The 18458-nt window shown below is 35.1% G+C and overlaps 1 protein-coding gene across 1 annotated transcript in view; it reads right to left on the bottom strand.

Annotated features, from left to right (window-relative positions):
- Window positions 1–18458, bottom strand: part of Idh3b (isocitrate dehydrogenase [NAD] subunit beta, mitochondrial) — a 302997-nt gene that overhangs the window by 182558 nt on the left and 101981 nt on the right. Inside the window, exon 5 of the mRNA XM_089093086.1 lies at window positions 16504–16645. Coding sequence (XP_088949212.1) covers window positions 16504–16645 — 142 coding nt within the window. The remainder of the gene's footprint in view (window positions 1–16503; window positions 16646–18458) is intronic.

Here is an 18458-nt window from a genome sequence, read left to right as displayed (position 1 = left end):
GCACTCGCTGTCTATTATTAACAAAATCATGGGAAAAACCACTGCGAGGTCTTCTGTTAAGTCCTTTTCTTGGAGAATGGTTTCCTCTGGGTGCCACGTTACGAGTACCTGGTCGATGTAGGTCATTAGGACTAGTAACAGCACTAGCAGGTCTTTTAGTTGCCGATACTGCCTGAGAATAGGCTGTTGATGGTATCACTGTCTCGGCATCACTATCACTGGCATCACTATCTAGCCCCATCGGGATAACAGCAGGGTAATTTGGGAGCCTAGCACTAGCAGGTGGACCAAGATTTTTAACTGGAACCAAGTTACTTTTAACCTCAATCACAGCCTTTCCATCTTACCTGAATAGTCGGCCTTGGATAAACAGCTTGTCACCTCGTAGCTTTGCATCACGGCCGTCGTTCTGTGCAAGATTCTTAATTTCCTTTAAGTGTTTACGGGCTTCTCTTTGTTTAGCCGTGTAATCTGGGGCCACCGATAGACCTACCTTTCTCAATAAGGAACTATTTCTTAAGATGTAGTCTCTCATTTCGACCGAGTTTAGCTTCACTACTACTGGCCCTGATTTCAATCTAAAAATGTCACGTACATCACCTCGACTTATTTTGAGAGATGGCATAGTACGGTTTAATAAATCCATTATTTCTTGCTTCACGGTGTACTCGCCAAGATGTTGTGGAGCATAATTATAAATAATCAAATTTGCTCTTTTATGCTCTGCTTTGAGGTGGTTGGCTCGTTCATATGTGATTACTAGGTCTGATTTCACATTTTCCAGCTCTTTTTAATTTCTTCATTTGTCATTGCTAGATAGCTGTGTACTAATGTTATTCATCTGTACTTGTAAGGCAGCAATGCCATCCGAAAGTCCCGGAATTGCATTAACTTTCTCTGACAGCGCTGGTAATGAATCCAATTTGAAATTTATTTCTTGCAAAAACTGGGCATTTTGCATTTTCTCCGCCTCTATCATTTGGTTTGTCATTTTCACACTTTGGATCCTATCGATGTACAAATGTAGTCCTTAATTAGATCTAGTATCGTAACAAAGCAATAATTTATTTTTCTTGTCTTCAAAAAAGATAACCACAATTTTGGCACACAGCAACACACAGGAAAAATTGGTTACACAAGCTCTCCAGATTTAATTCTGTATTTTATCCGATTGAATTGCTCTTAACTCTCTGAACTCTGAATCAATACTGAATTATGAAAGACATATTGCTGAACCTTTGTTTCTTTTAATTGTTCAGATTAATGATTTATCCAATCCATATTTTTTATTTTCAAAGCATGGTAGGTATTGATGACCTTATCCATGTCAAAATCCAAAACCCATCATCATCGCTATCATTTTCAATCTGTTTCGTTCGTTACACCTCGGCTTATCTTTCGTCATTATGAAGTATATATCGCCAAAGCTTTGTTTTTTTAACAAGGGTATGGGGCACGCGGCAGGCTTCTATATATAGATTCTCACTGTCGCTTGTGTTCTAAACGCAGACAATTTGAACCTTTTCTTGACGTCCTGACGTCCAAATGGACTTTAAATTAGAAGTGGTGTCTTTGTAAAATTACAATTCTTTTAAATGTACCTTTAACTTTTGCCTCGGATTGTCTTTTGTCATTATGAAAGACATATCGCCAAACCTTTGTTTCTTTTAATTGTTCAGGTGGTGGGACAAAACTTCTCTTTCTTCTAACCATTTATCCAGTCCATATTTTTGATTTTCAAAGGTATGGTAGGTATTGATGAACTTATCCATATCAAAATCCAAAACCCAATCATCATCGCTATCATTTTCAGTTTGTTTGGTTCCTAAAAACTCGGCTTATCCTTCGTCATTATGAAATACATATCGCCGAACCTTTGTTTTTTTAACAAAGTTATGGTAGGCATTGATGACCTTATCTATGTCAAAATCCCAAACCCAATCATTATCGCTATCATTTTCAATTTTGACACGTTTTGATTCTCGCTGTTCAAGTTCATTTTCACTGAATCGCCGCTCTTCATTTTCATTTTTGACTCCCTCACTTGTTCAGTGTCGTATGTCTTATAACCGCGTGTGTCTTTGCTTTTCATTTTTAACACCCTCTTATTGTTGCTTTCGGATATCTTCTAACCGCCCGGGTCTTTGCTCTTCATTTTCATTTTTGACACGATTTTGGATTTTGATTACTTGAAACAATTTGACAATGACCTTTGCTTTAGCTGTCCGTATTGGTGTTGTCGCAATTGATGGTTCAGGTTATTGAATTTCACATCTTATCACGTTTGATAGTTCAGGTGTTGGTTCCAAAGAATCATAAACTATAGGCAACGCTATAGCGTTGCCTCTGACTGCAACTGCCAATTTTTGTTTTTTGGGCCTTCCAACAGACATTATATTACATAAATAACAGTTACGTTTGAAACTCAACAATCTTAATTATGCTATGCATGACATCATATAAGAAAATACTTATACGATGCCATATATGATGACACAAGACATGCTTATATGATGTACGAACATAGTACATGACGTCAGTTGCAAAAACTAAAATTAAGGCTCTTAACTTCTGACCTATCTAGATCGATTTATATATATATATATATATATATATATATATATATATATATATATATATATTATTTTTTAGGGAATATATTTGTGAATCTACAGAAATTATAGCTAGGCAAGTGCTTTGGCTCAAAACCTAAATAAACCTAAATCTCTGAGTCTGTATGGTACGGTGAAGGACACGGGGGGGGGGAGTTTTAGTTTAAGTTGGGTTGAAAGGAGAAGAATAAAATGGATTTTGAATTTAAGGGGAGAGTCAATTGATATTGGAGAAAGATAGAGGAAATTTAGGGGTCATAGTGTTAACCCAGTCCCTTGGCTGATGTGTGGAGAAGATGATGAGGATGCTTTTGCTTTTTGGGGGAATTGTAAGGAATTGGCGGATCTGAGAAATGAGTGTTCTTCATTAGTGTTGGCAGATAGAAGGTGGGTGAAAGGGACTGTAGGATCTCGAGTTAAAATCACATTAAGGAATCTGGCTAATTATGTTGATGAAGGGCTGATACATCGTGAAAAATGTATCTCTTTATAAATATTTTCGTGAAGGTTCATATACGTATAAGTACGTTTTTTCTTTATAATTTATTTGTGTTTTTTTGTTGGTTTTGTTATGTTTATGTTCTGTTTTTTCTTTTTCCTATGGACCGATGGTTTTTTTTGGAAATACATACATACATAAATAATAATAGGACTTATTCAGATTGTAAATATAGATTTCTAAAATGTTGATGTCAACATCTAAAAGTATGAATTATCAGATTTACTAAGAGATAGTATTCACTAAGAGATTATCTACTTTCAAAAAGAGTCTGAAACAGGTGATGCGCACCATGCCATGCGTGACGTAAGTGTGCTCCATCAGTTACGAAGGGTGCCATGAGTGGCATAAAGAGACACGGCGTGACAGAAACACTTCATGGCAAAACCGGGCTACACATGGCGAAAAAGTTGTGGTGCGAGATATCCATAGTGCGGCGGAATGAGCAGATCATCAGTGCTCATGGTAAATAACGAAAGTAGGCAACCATTCAAATATATAATATAAGGTAATAACCTTTCAAAAGAGCAAAATTGGAAAGTTGTTGCACGCAATATAATCATAGCGAAAAATCTCTGAATAATATACTAAAACGATAGTGATATGAAAACCTAAAAACTTGGCTACGGGGATTCCAAGGGAATAAAACAAGAAACAAATCCTTTCAACAGAAACAGATAAGTGGTCGTAAGCTATGTAGCCTTTTGAGTTGAGACATTGATTCTAACTGCCTTTAACTTAGTCCCGAAGAGTTACCACAGCACAAGTGACTTCTGTGTAATCAGCTCGCCTTCTCAGATATAGCTGTATCCATAGTAATGGAGAAGGCAAAATTCATTTTGGACGGTGGCTTGATTTTATAATTTTGTATTTATTTGTTTAACATCTATTACAAACAAAAGACGCGACACAACCACATCCCCTCCAAAGACCAGGGCATAATATGGAGGAGGGATAATCATATAAATCCACAAACCAAAAAAATATTAATTTACTTTAACCTCAGAAGGGGTTTAAAAAAAACAAAAGCATGACTATAACATCAAGTACCCTGCTACCACTAGCTTAACACTCAACTCCTTCCTTAGCACATATCGATCAAAAATAAAAATAATAATAATATTCATGAATTAACACCATTCTATTTTATCAATTATATATCCAATTTGTTTAATAATTAAAATTATATTTAGGAAAACAATCCATTTTTCAACAGCCTTTTACATCACAAACTAGTTTTAATTTCTTCATCTACTGAACTTCATAACTTAGCCCCTCTAAAAACCAGAGAAAACACAGACTAAATTTTTAGCGTAAAAATTAATTGTAAATAATTCTAATTTTCAGTATAAACAAAAACTTCTGAGAAGTAATTAAACCTACATCTCAAGCCAGACCCCAAGAGAAAAACCATTTATTTTAACTACCAGTAATCATTTCAGCTACATTACAAGTGGTTCAGGAGTAGTGGTGGCTGTAGCTACAGCATTTGCAGTCTATAAGTTTACTATATTTCAAAATTCCTGCTAAATTTGTTGCTAGGCCTCTATAGGAAATGAATAAATATAACCATTTTATCAGGGGTGTCATTTCGGGTGCGGGGGGGGGGGGGTGAGTTGCCCCTCCCCCCAATAATTTGGAGAAATATTGCTACGCAGTCCAGGCCTCTTGACTCTCCAGATGGCGACCCCTCTTGCTTTCCCCCCCCCCAAAAAAAAAAATGCTGGAGCTATATCCCTGCATTTAATCACTCATCCGAAAACACCAGCTTTCATGAGTAAGTATTAGACATGATGCATGTTAAAGGTCGACCTTTAACATGCATCGGAAGGTCGAAAGGTTGATTATTATGAGTGATGGAGATTGGATTTGTTATTATTAGTTTTCTTTTATATTTTATTTATTTATTATTATTTTTAATTCAGTTATTTATCAACATTTTTTTCTCATATATATAGGTTATAGTTCATCTATTTTTTGTTTATTTATAATTGTTTTAATTAAATAGTTAAAGTTTATGTAAATAGTTCAGTTATTAGGTAAGTAGTTACGTGGACTTTCGCGCGATCGCAAACCTTGATAGGTTTTCTCCAGCATGAAAGTGTTGTTTAATTTATTTATTTGTGTGTGAATGTGGATTAATAAACTTATGAACTTAACTTATGAACTAATAGGTTATTTGTCGAGTAGATTGGGTGTTGCCACAAAAACAATGACAGCACAACATTATTTTCTGGGCTTCTATTCAATAACTTCATATTACAAAGGTTATGTACCATTCCATCTCTTCCTTTTTAATATTATCAACAATCTTCAGATTCGTTGAGCCAGACTAGAAACTCCGTTTGCTGTATAAGGCAGATGAGCACCAATAATAGAAGCACCAACGAAAAGCACCAACAAGTGCTCATAGCTGGTCATGCCAGTGATTTGTGCAAGTTCTTCAACAGATTCCCGAGTTGTATGGTCCTAATCTTCTAGCAAGCATTGCTTGAGACTAACAAAAATCACCGGTGTAATAATAAATCACCGTCTGTGTGATTCACCCAAGTGTTTCACCAAGTTGAGTTACCAAGTGATTCATTGGGTGATTCATTCATACTCTTTAACAATTTCGCGTGCGTGTTCTGTAGTATGGACCTTCTAGAAGATATGACCATATTAGTTTTTTATTAATGCACTTGCAAATATGTCGTTTTCCTCTTATGGAAGAGAATATATTTTTATATTGAGCCTAAATGACCCTGTGGCAGCACAGTGGATTGATGCTTTGTTTGGCAACACGGAGCCTGGGGTTCGATCCACCGCAGTCACCTTGTCGGGCGACAGGCTGGCTACCTCTCCCTGTTAAAAAAAGACCCAGCAATTGAAACGTCATTTCGACGCCATTTGCGCCATCAATGGCTCTCTTGTTCTCCTTTCAAAAAACAGCCCCTGGAATCTATAGTAGACTCCTTTCGGCTTCTAGGAGGTTTGATAATGGAATTGGATGGTTTGTGGGAAGTACGAGTACTCGAGCTGCCATTTCCCAGCAATTTAAGGCCTGGACGCCGGCTAGTACCTATTCGGCTCTTGCTACTCGCTCTCGCTCTGTTCTGGACTCACTCGGCTTCCTTCAAACAATATTAGTATCCACAAGAAAATCATTTATGCTTTTGTATAAGTATCTTTCATCTGTTGCATTATAATTGGCTTTAAATAGCTCGTCAATATCTTTACTCTTCTTCAGTCTTTCTAATGTACGTTTGATATTTGCTACCAGGTAAGCTGTGCTGTAGCATTCAAAAATTATATGATGTATAATATTAAAATTATTATAAAAATGTTGTGTTTTATTATGTTGTATAAATTGTATAAATGTTGTATAATTATATTATGTTGTATAAATGTTGTAGTTATGTTGTATTATATAAAATTGTTATTAAAATGTTATATAAAAATTATATATTGTTCTCAATAATCTTTATCCTTGTTTTCAAGCAGAAATTACTTCGATTTATAAAATTACGGCTGTCACAGCTGATTTTTTTAGTAACTCACCTAAGGACGGCACCTTAAACTCTAGAAAGGGGAATCCTTTTCTTTTCGCTTTCACACCTGAAGTACGGACACGTTTAATACCAGCCAACAAAAATCCCATTTGATCTCTACTGGATTCTACTATAAACACCGTTTTATTTGTTTATATTTGGAGGGAAGGCACATAAGATTTACAAACAGAAAAGATTTGTTTGCGGTGCTTTTTACTTTTAAGGAAATGTCGACAAAGCGAGAAGATATCCTCTATCAATATGTAAACAAATGTCCCAAAATACTGTTTAACTAAAAGTGAGATTCACACTCCAGAGCAAAGAGTAGCTATTGCTCTACATTTTAGGGACTAGTACACCGGTCTTACTCTTTTTTATCTTCCTTTGTAAGTAGCTATTGTATACTATAGGTAGGGGCACAAATTTTTATATTGGGGAGGGGGGGGGGGTGAGTTTTAAAAAAATACAGAAGAGGCGAATAATATGAAAATATATAGGAATTTATGGAGCAAAACGTAGATGCCACAGCAATCAGGCCTGATACAGGAACGAGGGTCAGACTAGACGAGCACATGTACGGGTATAATTCCCTGGTCAAAAAAACAATGTCTGAAAAGTAGATGGAAAAAATCTTTGCCCTCCCATGACCTTGTTTTTTAGCTATTCTTTTCTTTCTTTTCAGTGGTAATTATTTAATCTTTATTGTCTGCAGCGATAGGCTACCCGTAGTTCCAAAGTGAATTTTCCAAAAATGTTGGTTTAATATCATCACACTACCAAACAGAGGTTTGAGCCATTAACCTATCATTTTATAAGCGATCATCTAACAACAGGACTTTTATGGATAATAGCATAACAATTAGTAACAATAAAACAATTCAAAATGACTAGAAAGAGTAAATAACCGAAAAAAGCAATAAAGTGAAACAAAATATAGAAAAACCATAAAAAAAACAATTTTCTCTTCAATACTTATTAATTTCCTATCTTTCCTTTTTCGTAGTTTGATTTAAGTTATTTGACAACGTTTCTTAACACAAGTAGAAAATTATCTTTTGGAAAAATTACCACAAAAACAATTTCCTTTTACCAAGAATATTCATAAAAGATAAAATTTTGATTCTTTACGTTCTTGACTAATTCATAAACCAGCAAGTCTCTGTGTGCGCAAGAGTTGCCTTGTTTGCACCAGCGCTATCCGTTTTGCACTGTATTTTCATCAAGTTTATATTCCTGGTAGAAACTTTTTCAACTACTTCTTCATTCTTATACAGTCCAAAGTTATGTTATATACTTTGGTTCTGCTTACTTCATTAAATCATTCGTTTTAATCTAACCTCCATGTTTGCCTCCTTAGTTTTCTGAAAGATTATTTTGCGCATGCTGATTTTCTAGGTTGAGTGAATGATTGAATTTATTTCAAATTCATACATTTGTAACATAAATTATTTGCAATTGCTAAAAGTAGAGTAAAACTCGAACATTTTGACCAACTAATAATCAAAGAAACATAGCAAAAAGTGTGAGAACTGGTAAATAGTGGACCTGACGATCGTTTTCAAAATGCAAACAAATAAACGAAATAGCTGTAGATTACTTGAGTGTCGATTAAGGATTTTTTTTTTTTTTTTTTTTTTTGGACACATGGTATAATTGGCACATACAACAATTGAGCATAGACTAAATAGAAAAATTTAATATTTGCATGGCTCAAAGATAAAAAAGCTTTTGTGTATCGCCAAAAGAACGGATTTGAATCAATTAATATCAGAAATTACATATTTATAAAATATAGCACTGAACATTGCCAAAGAGAGAAAAGATCGAACACTTGGCCATATAATAATCACAACAAATATAACAAGAAGCCTGAGACCTGGCGAGTAGTAAAACCTGAAGATCACTCTTGAAATGTAAACAAACAATAAACGAAATAGTTATAATTTACTTATGTGTTGACTAAGTATTCCCTTTATTTTATTTTTATAAACACAAGGGAATAATCAGAAACATCAAGAGACGATATTTTGGAAAGCGATAAATTACCAGTGTGTTGGCAACAATCGTATTAATTTATGGTAGATTACTGACAGCATGCGTTTGGGTTAGCTCCTTGCGCTCTCTCTTTCATGTCACGATCAGGTTTCCTCTCGGTTCTTGAGCGGATGAAACGGTGGGAAGCAGATGAAGCAGCAGCAAACACTCTTGTTTAGGTCTGCTTCCCTATTATCGGAGTGGCCGGCAACATTCATGGCAAAAGTCTGATGGTTGTTTACATGCTCACTTGTTCGAACTCTTTACCTACATTCCCTCGTATCCATTGGGGTGGTTAGGTAGCTTTGAGATGGCTTAGCCACGTTCCGTGGATGAAGAATGACAGATTTCCAAAGACCGACCTTGCCAGCCAACCATCTAGGGCCAAACGAAAAGCAGGTCGTCCCCAAATGGGGTGGTAGGTGTCGTAAGGAATTATTTAAGGGAAATGGGAGCCTCTTGGGACGGTGTAAAGAGGGAGGCTTTGAACATATTGGGATGGAGAAACGTGCGTAGCTGTGTTTGCCTCAGACCGCTTGGTGCTGTAGTGAGTTATTAGTTGTAGTAGTAGCATTGCGACAACATATCTATGGTAATGACTAAGTGTTTCCTTAATTATTAATGACTTTCTTTTTTTCGGAGCAATTTTTTGGACCTTTAAAGATATTTACAATCTGACCAACTAATTTGAGTTTCTCTGAATATTTCTGGTAATACTTAATAGCTAGTATTTGCAAACTTCTATGAAGTTTTGCACAGCTATAACTTCAACAGACGGCGGTGTTAAATTTATTGTTGTAAATGGCAAGACTGTTGATAGTAAAATGAGGTATATTGTATTTTACTGCAATTTCATGGGCCCCTATAAAGCTGGTATTTCCCATGCCTTCAGTAAGAAGAAAGAGATTAATATTGTCCGTTAAGCAATGATGTTTAACTAATGAGATGCGAAACCTGCTAAGCCTCAACAAGAATAAGATTCAAAAACAGCTATGATCAGATTTTTTCGTGAAAGTGCTTTATTTGTGATACGGAAGACGAGCAGCTTGACAACAGAATCTGAATTTTTTTAACTTTTGTATTGTTTTCTCAGATTCTTGGATTTTAATTCCTTGCTTAAAGTGACTAACTTAAAGTCCCTTTTTGGAGTTTTCTTAGAATCCTAGGAACTCATAGAATAGAATTCATAAAATTGCTTGGGCACACAGATTAGCGCCATTTAAAACGGCTAGTCATTCGGCTAACTCTCGATTTAAACCATGGTTTCTGGTACGAACTGGTTTTACATCAAATGTTAAACAAAACAATTTTAATATGTATAATAATATATACAAATATAATATTCAAAACTGCTAATAAATTACTTTTTACGCCTTTTTTTCTTGTACTACTCATTTTTAAAGTATTCATAATCTTTAACCTAACGGTATTGAGGCAATTGTTGTAGTGGCTATTCGCCTTAGCAATTCACCCGAAGACGAACAAGCAAACCATATATTACGCAAGGGGAAGTTCATCCCCATCTATTGAGTAAAATTACTTTGGCACAGGAATCAGCGGCATTTAAAATGTCTAGCCAATCGACTAACTACCAATTTGAACCATGGTTTTGTCTACGAAGTAGCTTCATAACATTATATGCATTGGGTACTGGTTAAGAAAGCGGTAAACACGCCATATATTATATATGGAAGATGCTTAAGAAACTAGTCAAACGGGTTTTTTTGCAATAGACAATTAAATTGGAAACCGTGGTTTGTCACTGCGTTTACAATATCTAACCTATTGTTTTTTGGGGTTTAGGGGGAAAAAAGGTACCTAGGTTGGATTAGGCTAGGTTACGTATTTAATGGTTACGTTAGTAACTCTACTGATGATGATGACCGACTGTGTCATCAAAATATTTAGAGTCTTTGTTTTATATTTTCGTTTCACCGTCTAATAAAAGGACCTATCCCTATTTGGAATTCTTGTTGTTTTCGTTACGTATTTAATATATGCTATGCTTTACCCCCACCCCCTAATATACAAATATATAGCCAAAATTTGTTTCTAAACTGTTATATTTCCATAATATTTTGTTATACTTCATTAGCATTAACGAAACTTCACTTATCGCGTGGTTACCGCTTTCTTAACCAGTACCACGTAATGCTTTACGTAAAATGTTAAGCAATACATTTTTGATGATGATAACAATACATAAAAATAAATAAATAATATATGAAACTGCAAATAAATGATTCTTTCCGCTTTTTTTTCATAAAATACTTCTTTTCCAAATATTTATATTCTTTGATCTAACAGTATTTAGGGCATTTTTGCAGTGGCTGGTTGTCTGAACAATTTACACAGTGATGAACAAGTAAACGATATATTACGCAAGATTAATCTTTCAGGTAGTATTACTTTGACACACCCCACTTAAATTCCCGATTTGTACCTTCAATAAATGTTGCCTTCTTCGCTATGCTTCTTCACTTCACTCCCTAAAGCCTCAATCAAGGTTACTCTGTAGAAATCCATCATGTTTAATAGTTGAAGGAATACCATTCGAGACATTTTGCAAACAGAACAGAGGTATTTGCGGTTCCTCTTACTGTGGAAGAAAACTCAACAAAGTGATAGACATCCTCTCAATATGTAAACAGACGCTCAGATTGTTCTTTAACTAGAAACAAAATTCAGACTCCAGTCTGAAATTCCGCGAACATATACAAAAGTATCACATGCAAATAAACGAATAGTTTTTACGTTCCTTCATAAACAACAAAAAAGTTCTACTACAGAGTATAGAGACAAAGAAAACACTAAATTCGTATTCACATGTAACGAAGACTCAGCGAACAACAAAACGCAGTAACTGCATTAGAGGAGTCCACAACCTTATATATGTTTTACACTCTTCAATTTCTTTCCCACGGTAGAATACTTAAAAAGAAACTATGAATACTTGTAGCAAACCAGGCAGAACGTTTTCTCTATTCCGATGAAGAGAAACCCAAACGAAGAGTGACACAACATGTCGAATACCGAGTACAAAATAAAGCCATTCGAGCAAATTCGAGTTTACCGAAAACCATTCGAGACTTTTGCAAGGCAATAGAACTCCCATAGCTTTGCAGACGCTTTATAGAAAAATGCTCAACCAGTGCTTCACAAATAGAGTTCGATCGGAAGCCATCAGTAGTCCAAGGTAAGTAGGAGACGAGCTGATCACAATACCACCTAGGGTAATGTCGCATGAAAGCTATGTAGATAAATGCACCAGCTTCTGGCACATTCTTGTGGGACAATCTATCTTTGTACAGAGAACATGAAATAGTAGAGCCTTGCCAAATACCTTTACAGACAGGCATAAGTACCGTAGATATCAACAAACCACAATGAGTGAGATCTCATCCTCAGTCTCTTATCCAAGCTCCTCCATACAGAAGTAACCGAACGGCCAACTCCACGTTTATAAGCAAAACTAAATATATGTGCATGAATGCTGGACTCAAGGTTCCGTGCACCTCATAGTTTGCTAGAACAAGTATATGATTATTTTCGTGAGACACAGTCACCCCCAGATAGCCAGATCCTTTTCACTAACGTTATGCTATGTGAGAATTAGAGACGTCACATATAAGAAAGTGGTATAGTTCTTCTTTTTTAGTTTGCTGCATTCTTGCCTCTTTTCTAAGAATATAATCGACCAGAATAGTATCGATGTCCACAATCATAGTAAGAGAAAATAATTCTCCAATCTAGACAGTAATCGTAAACAAAAAAATAAGTAAAAAAGAATAGGTTCTCTGCGTAAGTGTTATCCAAATATTTATTAGTTCTTTAGAACACTTACAAACCTTTCTTCTTTTCGAAAAACTACTATAAATCATATTGTCACAATTTCTTAAGATTCGGGCGATTGGGACTCAAAAGGAGCTTGTATCTATGTTTATCGATCATAGGCACTAGGTTCGGCCACAAAAGAGGACATAGTCCCTCTTAGATACTCTTTGGGGAGAGGAGGCCCATCCCTTAAAAAAAAGAAAATCTTGAAAAGCATTCCACAGATTTCTTCTTGTTAGTGTCCTACGATCTGAATATATTCAAATTTATGCAACCTGGCCTCCTCCTTGAAAAATTCAAAACTGGGCAATCAATACAAAAATCACCAAATAGCCCCCTCCCATCCACAAATCTTCAAAATGAGCTCCTCTCTCCCTCAATCAGTCCCCCAGTCCCTCGCATTCCCTATCTCTCTATCTTCATATTCTTTCGTAAAAGCTTTATTTCTTCGTTACTCTTTTCGAGCAGAACGAATATATTGGTAATATTTTTCGTTTAATTGTCTTAAGAGAAAATAAAACCAGGGAACTTTTTATAGAGTCACGAATGACGGATAGAGCCGATAACATACACTCTTTCTGATCAATCAATCCTTCCTGTAAAGTTAAAAGGAATTTGAAAGATCGAAAATGACATTAATTTGACTCGGAATCAGGAACTTTAGAAGCAGTAAAAAAAAGCTCATTCTTGTTCCAAAAATGTAAAACTTTAATCCAAGTCTGAACTTCCTTAACAGTTTTGAAATTTACTGCTTAGTTCAAACAATTTAATTCTTTATATTAAACAATTTCCTACTATGTGTTGCCTACTAATGATGGATTACTGAAATTCTCCATGTTAATCAAAAGCTCCTGTTTAGAAGCTACTATGTCTCCTGTCAAAAAATAATATCAGGGGGCCCTTATACTGGGGCCACCTCTAGATTATCATGCTCAGATAGTTTGAATACCTAGCAGGTTTAACAGTATGGAAAGATTTGGTGTTCCAGGATAATTAAGATCATTATCTCATCTATTTACAACCCTCTTAAGAGGGTTTGAAAATTTAATAGAGTTATAAACTTGTTTGTAGTACTTCTTGGTATTTCTTTTAGCAGTCACCACTAGAAATCCACCAGATTTTACTCCACTAAATTCAATTAATCAAATGGTTTAAAAGTTTAAGCATTTATTACAAATTTCAAACTAATAATCAAGTACCCAAAGTTTACTCCGAATTGTAAAAGTAGAAAAAAACATTTCCATCAAGGCCGTATACAGGGGGCTTTACTAGGCTTGAACCCCCCTTCTCCCCAAATTTTGTCCGACTCGTAAAAAAGTAACAAAAATACATTTAAACAAATTTTTGATGCACTTCGTAAAGTTTTATGTAACCCCTATCCCCGCCAAAAAAAAATCCTGGATACGCCCTTGCTTTCCATATAATAAAGATACCAATTGATTTTAGGATTGGGACATTCAGCGGCTTTTCAGATTTCAACACAGCAATCGATAGCTGTTGATTCAAGTATAATTATTATATCAAGAGCAATATATTCCTCAAGCTTAAAAACTTGTCAAATGTAAATAACATGTTAATAGTAATAAATACATTTTAATTTAATAATAATTCAACATACTGGTATATTAAGTATAGATTTATCACATCTGTAGGCTTATAGATCTCCCTCTTTAACTGCTAAGACCGCTGTGTTTTGATAAGCATTATTAACCGAATTAGTCGGATTAATTTTGGTTGGCTGTTTGATACCATATGTTAAGTGATAATTAATTGAATATACTGATTAATTCCATTGAATAGTTATTTCTGATAATTGACAAGTCCAACACAGCGACTTCCAGTAGGTTTTAATGATTTTTCCTTCGTATTGTCAAAATGAACAGTTCATATAAATTCGAACGTGAACGCCCCCACTCCGAGGAGTTCGTGTTCTTAAAAGCGGAAATGCTTAAATTGTCAATCGATTAGTCACCTCGCTGTACACGGTCAGAACAGTATATTGTGCTCTAAATGCAGGTTCTCCAATCATAAACCGACATCGTATATCCCACTTCAGAATACTGTCTTTTGTGTTATCTTGTCAAGTGTTATTCGGCACTAGGTCTGGCGACATAAGGGGATATAACCACTCTTAGATACTATTTGGGAGAAGGAGGCCCATTTACTACAAAAATTAAGAAAATTTTGAAAAACATTCCACAGATTTCTCCTTGCTAGTGTCCCACGATCTGAATATACTCAAAAGTAAGGTAGGAGAAATTTCTCCTGCCTCAAATATGAATTTCTCAAATTCGCCCACCTGGCAATATTTTAGACGCTCTCTTTCGACTTTAATAGTTAATTCGTCTTCCAACTGCCTTAGAAAATTATAGAATTGGCTATATAAGTTCACTAAGTTCAATCTACCAATTCAATCTAATTTTGAACTGATAGATTTTAGAGAATAAAAGAGCCTTAAATATCAGTGAAAAAATTGACCTGAGCAAACATTACGAAACTGCCTTGAAAGTAAATAAATAAAACTGATTAGTTAGATTTAAAACACTTTTCGTCCTTATAAGTTCCAAATTAGCAATCTGCTGATTTCTTTTTTTTAATAAACTTCCGGTGTGGAAAACCTCCGTTCTGGGTCGAATGCAATCTGTTTCTCGGAACACTTGTTCCTAAATACTGTACACCGTTCGATCGCCGTAGCTAGGTCACTCTGCAAGTTCTTCAAGTTACTATTTATAGATAGGTCTGAAGAAGTAAGCTACACTCTTCCATAGCAGTTCGGCTTTAAGTGAACAAATGGGTGTAGCTTAATCGTCATTGGAAATATCTTCGCTGACACAGAATCTTCTGGAGAAAGTCAGGCTCTGTGCAAACATAACAATAGACGTGTTCTCGACTCTCTTATCTGTACTCCGACACTTCTTGATGCTGTTAGACGTGGAGTGAATCTAGATGTCGTTCTCTTGCTTTAGAGTCTATATTCCAGATAGTGCATCCGACTGAGGCGGCCACCAGATAAGGGTATACCTTATCTAGAGCTAGTTAATTTCAAAGATCCTTTACTCCACAAAGGCGGTTTTAGAGGCGGGAAAGTGGGGATACTTGCCCCGGACGCTGAAATTTTAGGAACGCAAAATTTAAAATAAATAATCTAATATTTATAATCAATTTGTAATTTTTGAAATTTTATTTTCATAAAAATAAGGTAGAGGGCACAGTTGGCAGTAAGTATAAGCAAGTTCAATTCGAAATTTTCATTTGTCTCATGTCTTTTCCCGTATAAAGTAAAAAAAGTCGGATTTAAATAAATGCAAAATCTGGTTAATAAATGAAAATCTTGTTAATAAATGAAATTTTTTCTTAAATTTGGTCTGAAAATTTTTGGGAGACAGGTGAGGGGCGCTAATCAAGATTTTACCCCGGGTGCAAGAGAGGCCAGAACCGCTAATGTTACTTCATAATATAATTAAAAAATTCTGATTAAAACAAGCTTTTCCCTTTTTTAATATTAACCGCTTCATATGGAAAAATTTTTCAGGGAAATAACACGCTTAAAACTTTTTCGCATGTTGACCTGGTCAGCATGCGAGGCGCAGGTACGCAGGTTGCGCAAGTGCGCAGGATCTCATGATTCAATGCCTTCGGCCGGGAGTGCAGTGCGTGGTCGGGAGCAAATCATCCGACGCTTCCCTTGTTTTTCCCCAAATTTCTCCAGGTACCACTTAGAGCTGGATCGGCTCTGGCTGAGCTCAAAGAGTCACACCATTGACCATCGTTCCAAACAAAATAACCAACGACACCAAAACTCGCCCATCCACACTAAAATACCGTCAACGCATTCAAACTCCTCACTCTGTGTCTCTTTTTAGCAGGTTAGGCCTCAAACTTTTATTTTCTGTCAATACACCGACAAATGAGCTAAGTCGTTGGTAGCCTAAACTGGAACTCCATAAAAGAAAAAAAAACTTTGGAGCAGGAGAAAAATATATTCTAAGCTTACCTTAACACTTTCATGTTCTAAAGCAGAATATTCGCCTTCTGTGTTTTCTCGGATAACAACAATATCGATGTTGCTATGTTTATTTTTAACTCCAGGTAGGCTTCTAATATGAACTACATTTGCAAATAGATCAAGCTGCCGTCTGAAAATAAGGGAAAGGCCAAAATTAGGTTAGGGAACAATGGTTAAAATCTTAACAAAACGGTGGGTATATACTTGAAGGAAATAAATGATAATTGCCAATAAAAAATCAAAATAAATACATCGATTCAAAATTTTCAAGGATGAGAAATAAATACATTTTTCTCCTGGGGGGGGGGGGGGATGGTCTAAACCCAAGGAGTTGTATATATGTTACTGTGAATGTCCGAAATCTGTGAATGTCCGAAATAATGTCGACGTTTTTATCGACAAAATAAAAACAAAAAAACGATACAAAACACATTCGTTACGAAATAGTAATTCAACACCAGGCAGGTAAACAAGTGGTGCCTAAGGGCTGGTCCCCCATATCCTACCATGAGCTTTGTTGCACAAATGAACTGCAAATGTTATTCTAACATTGACAACTATTTCATAGCAAAATTAAAACCAATTATAAATGGCCTCCAATTGATTATCACAAGCCCATTGCAAGCATCAAATCAAAAGGGCAAAGGAGTCAAAAGGGCAATAATTGTTGAATAACTCAATTTTTTCAGGACTGTCAAAAAGAAAAATTTTCGTGACATTGATAATTTGTTCTGACAATGATAATTTGTTTCGTGACTTTGTTTTGACATTGATAACTTCTTTTGAATGCTTGTTGCAAAGTAAAACCTATCGTAAATATCTCCTAATAGATGAACTGAATAAAATGTCAATAGCCCATTGCAAGTTCCAAATCCAAGAGTAAAATAACGATTGGATTTGAATTATTTTTTTTACCGGAATTTTGAAATATTTTTCAACTTTTTCTGACGCAGACAACTACTTACTGACATTCTTACTGTAAAATTAAATACATACAAGAAATATTTAGTGCAAAAGTAAACCCACCAAAAACCGCCCAAATGAACACGTTATAAAAGTCTACCACTAACCCACCGCAAGTCACAGTAGAATAACGATCAACTATAACTCATTTTTTTTTTTTGTAGGAACGTCAAAGACTATTTTATCTATTTTACTTTCGTATTTTGTTCTGACAACGATAACTTACATAAATACTTATTGCAAAATTAGACCCATCATAAATACCCCTAATTAAACACATTACAAAAGGCTGCCAATAACCCACCACAAGTGAGAGTAAAATAGCGATCGACTTTAACTCTTTTTTTTTCTGTAGGAACGTTGAAGAATATATTCGCAAAAACATTTCGTAATTTGTTCCAAAAGTAACAACTAACAGAAATGCTTATTGGGAAATTAACTCATCATCTAATAACACCTAATTGAACACATTACATAAGACCGGGACTAGACTGTTGCAAATAAAAAAAAAACAAAAAAACAGTAGAATATAGACTGTGTTTTAATTCAACTTTTTTTTTAGCAACGAGAATGATCTTTCCACAATTTACGCTTATTTTGAAGACAACTTCCTACAAACACTATTTGCAAAATTGGGCACATCATAAATAGTCAGTGCCTTTGACATTCGCCCGTTTATTAGGTCCATTTATTTGATTGGCAGAAGTGGACAGATAAAAACCTTTATCAAAAGATAAGAACTTTTTTTCTAATCAAGCTGATGGAATAACCAGTAAACCAACAATTGGAAGCCCTTTTAAAAGAGATATTAAAAAGCAAAGCAAAGTTTATTTACTTTTATAGGAAGGAAAAAATTTTTCAATTATATGTAAGTAAAGGCATTGAATTGCATATATAAGTAAAAATATAGAACAGAATATATATATATATATATATATATATATATATATATATATATATATATATATATATATATATAT

The sequence above is a fragment of the Artemia sp. Qi Xiang Cuo genome, chromosome 8 (genome assembly GCF_049724085.1).
Source record: "Artemia sp. Qi Xiang Cuo chromosome 8, ASM4972408v1, whole genome shotgun sequence".
Classification (NCBI taxonomy): Eukaryota; Metazoa; Arthropoda; class Branchiopoda; order Anostraca; family Artemiidae; genus Artemia; species Artemia sp. Qi Xiang Cuo.
The sequence above is the reverse complement of the archived record's forward strand: the minus strand, read 5'-3'. Positions and strand labels throughout refer to the sequence as shown.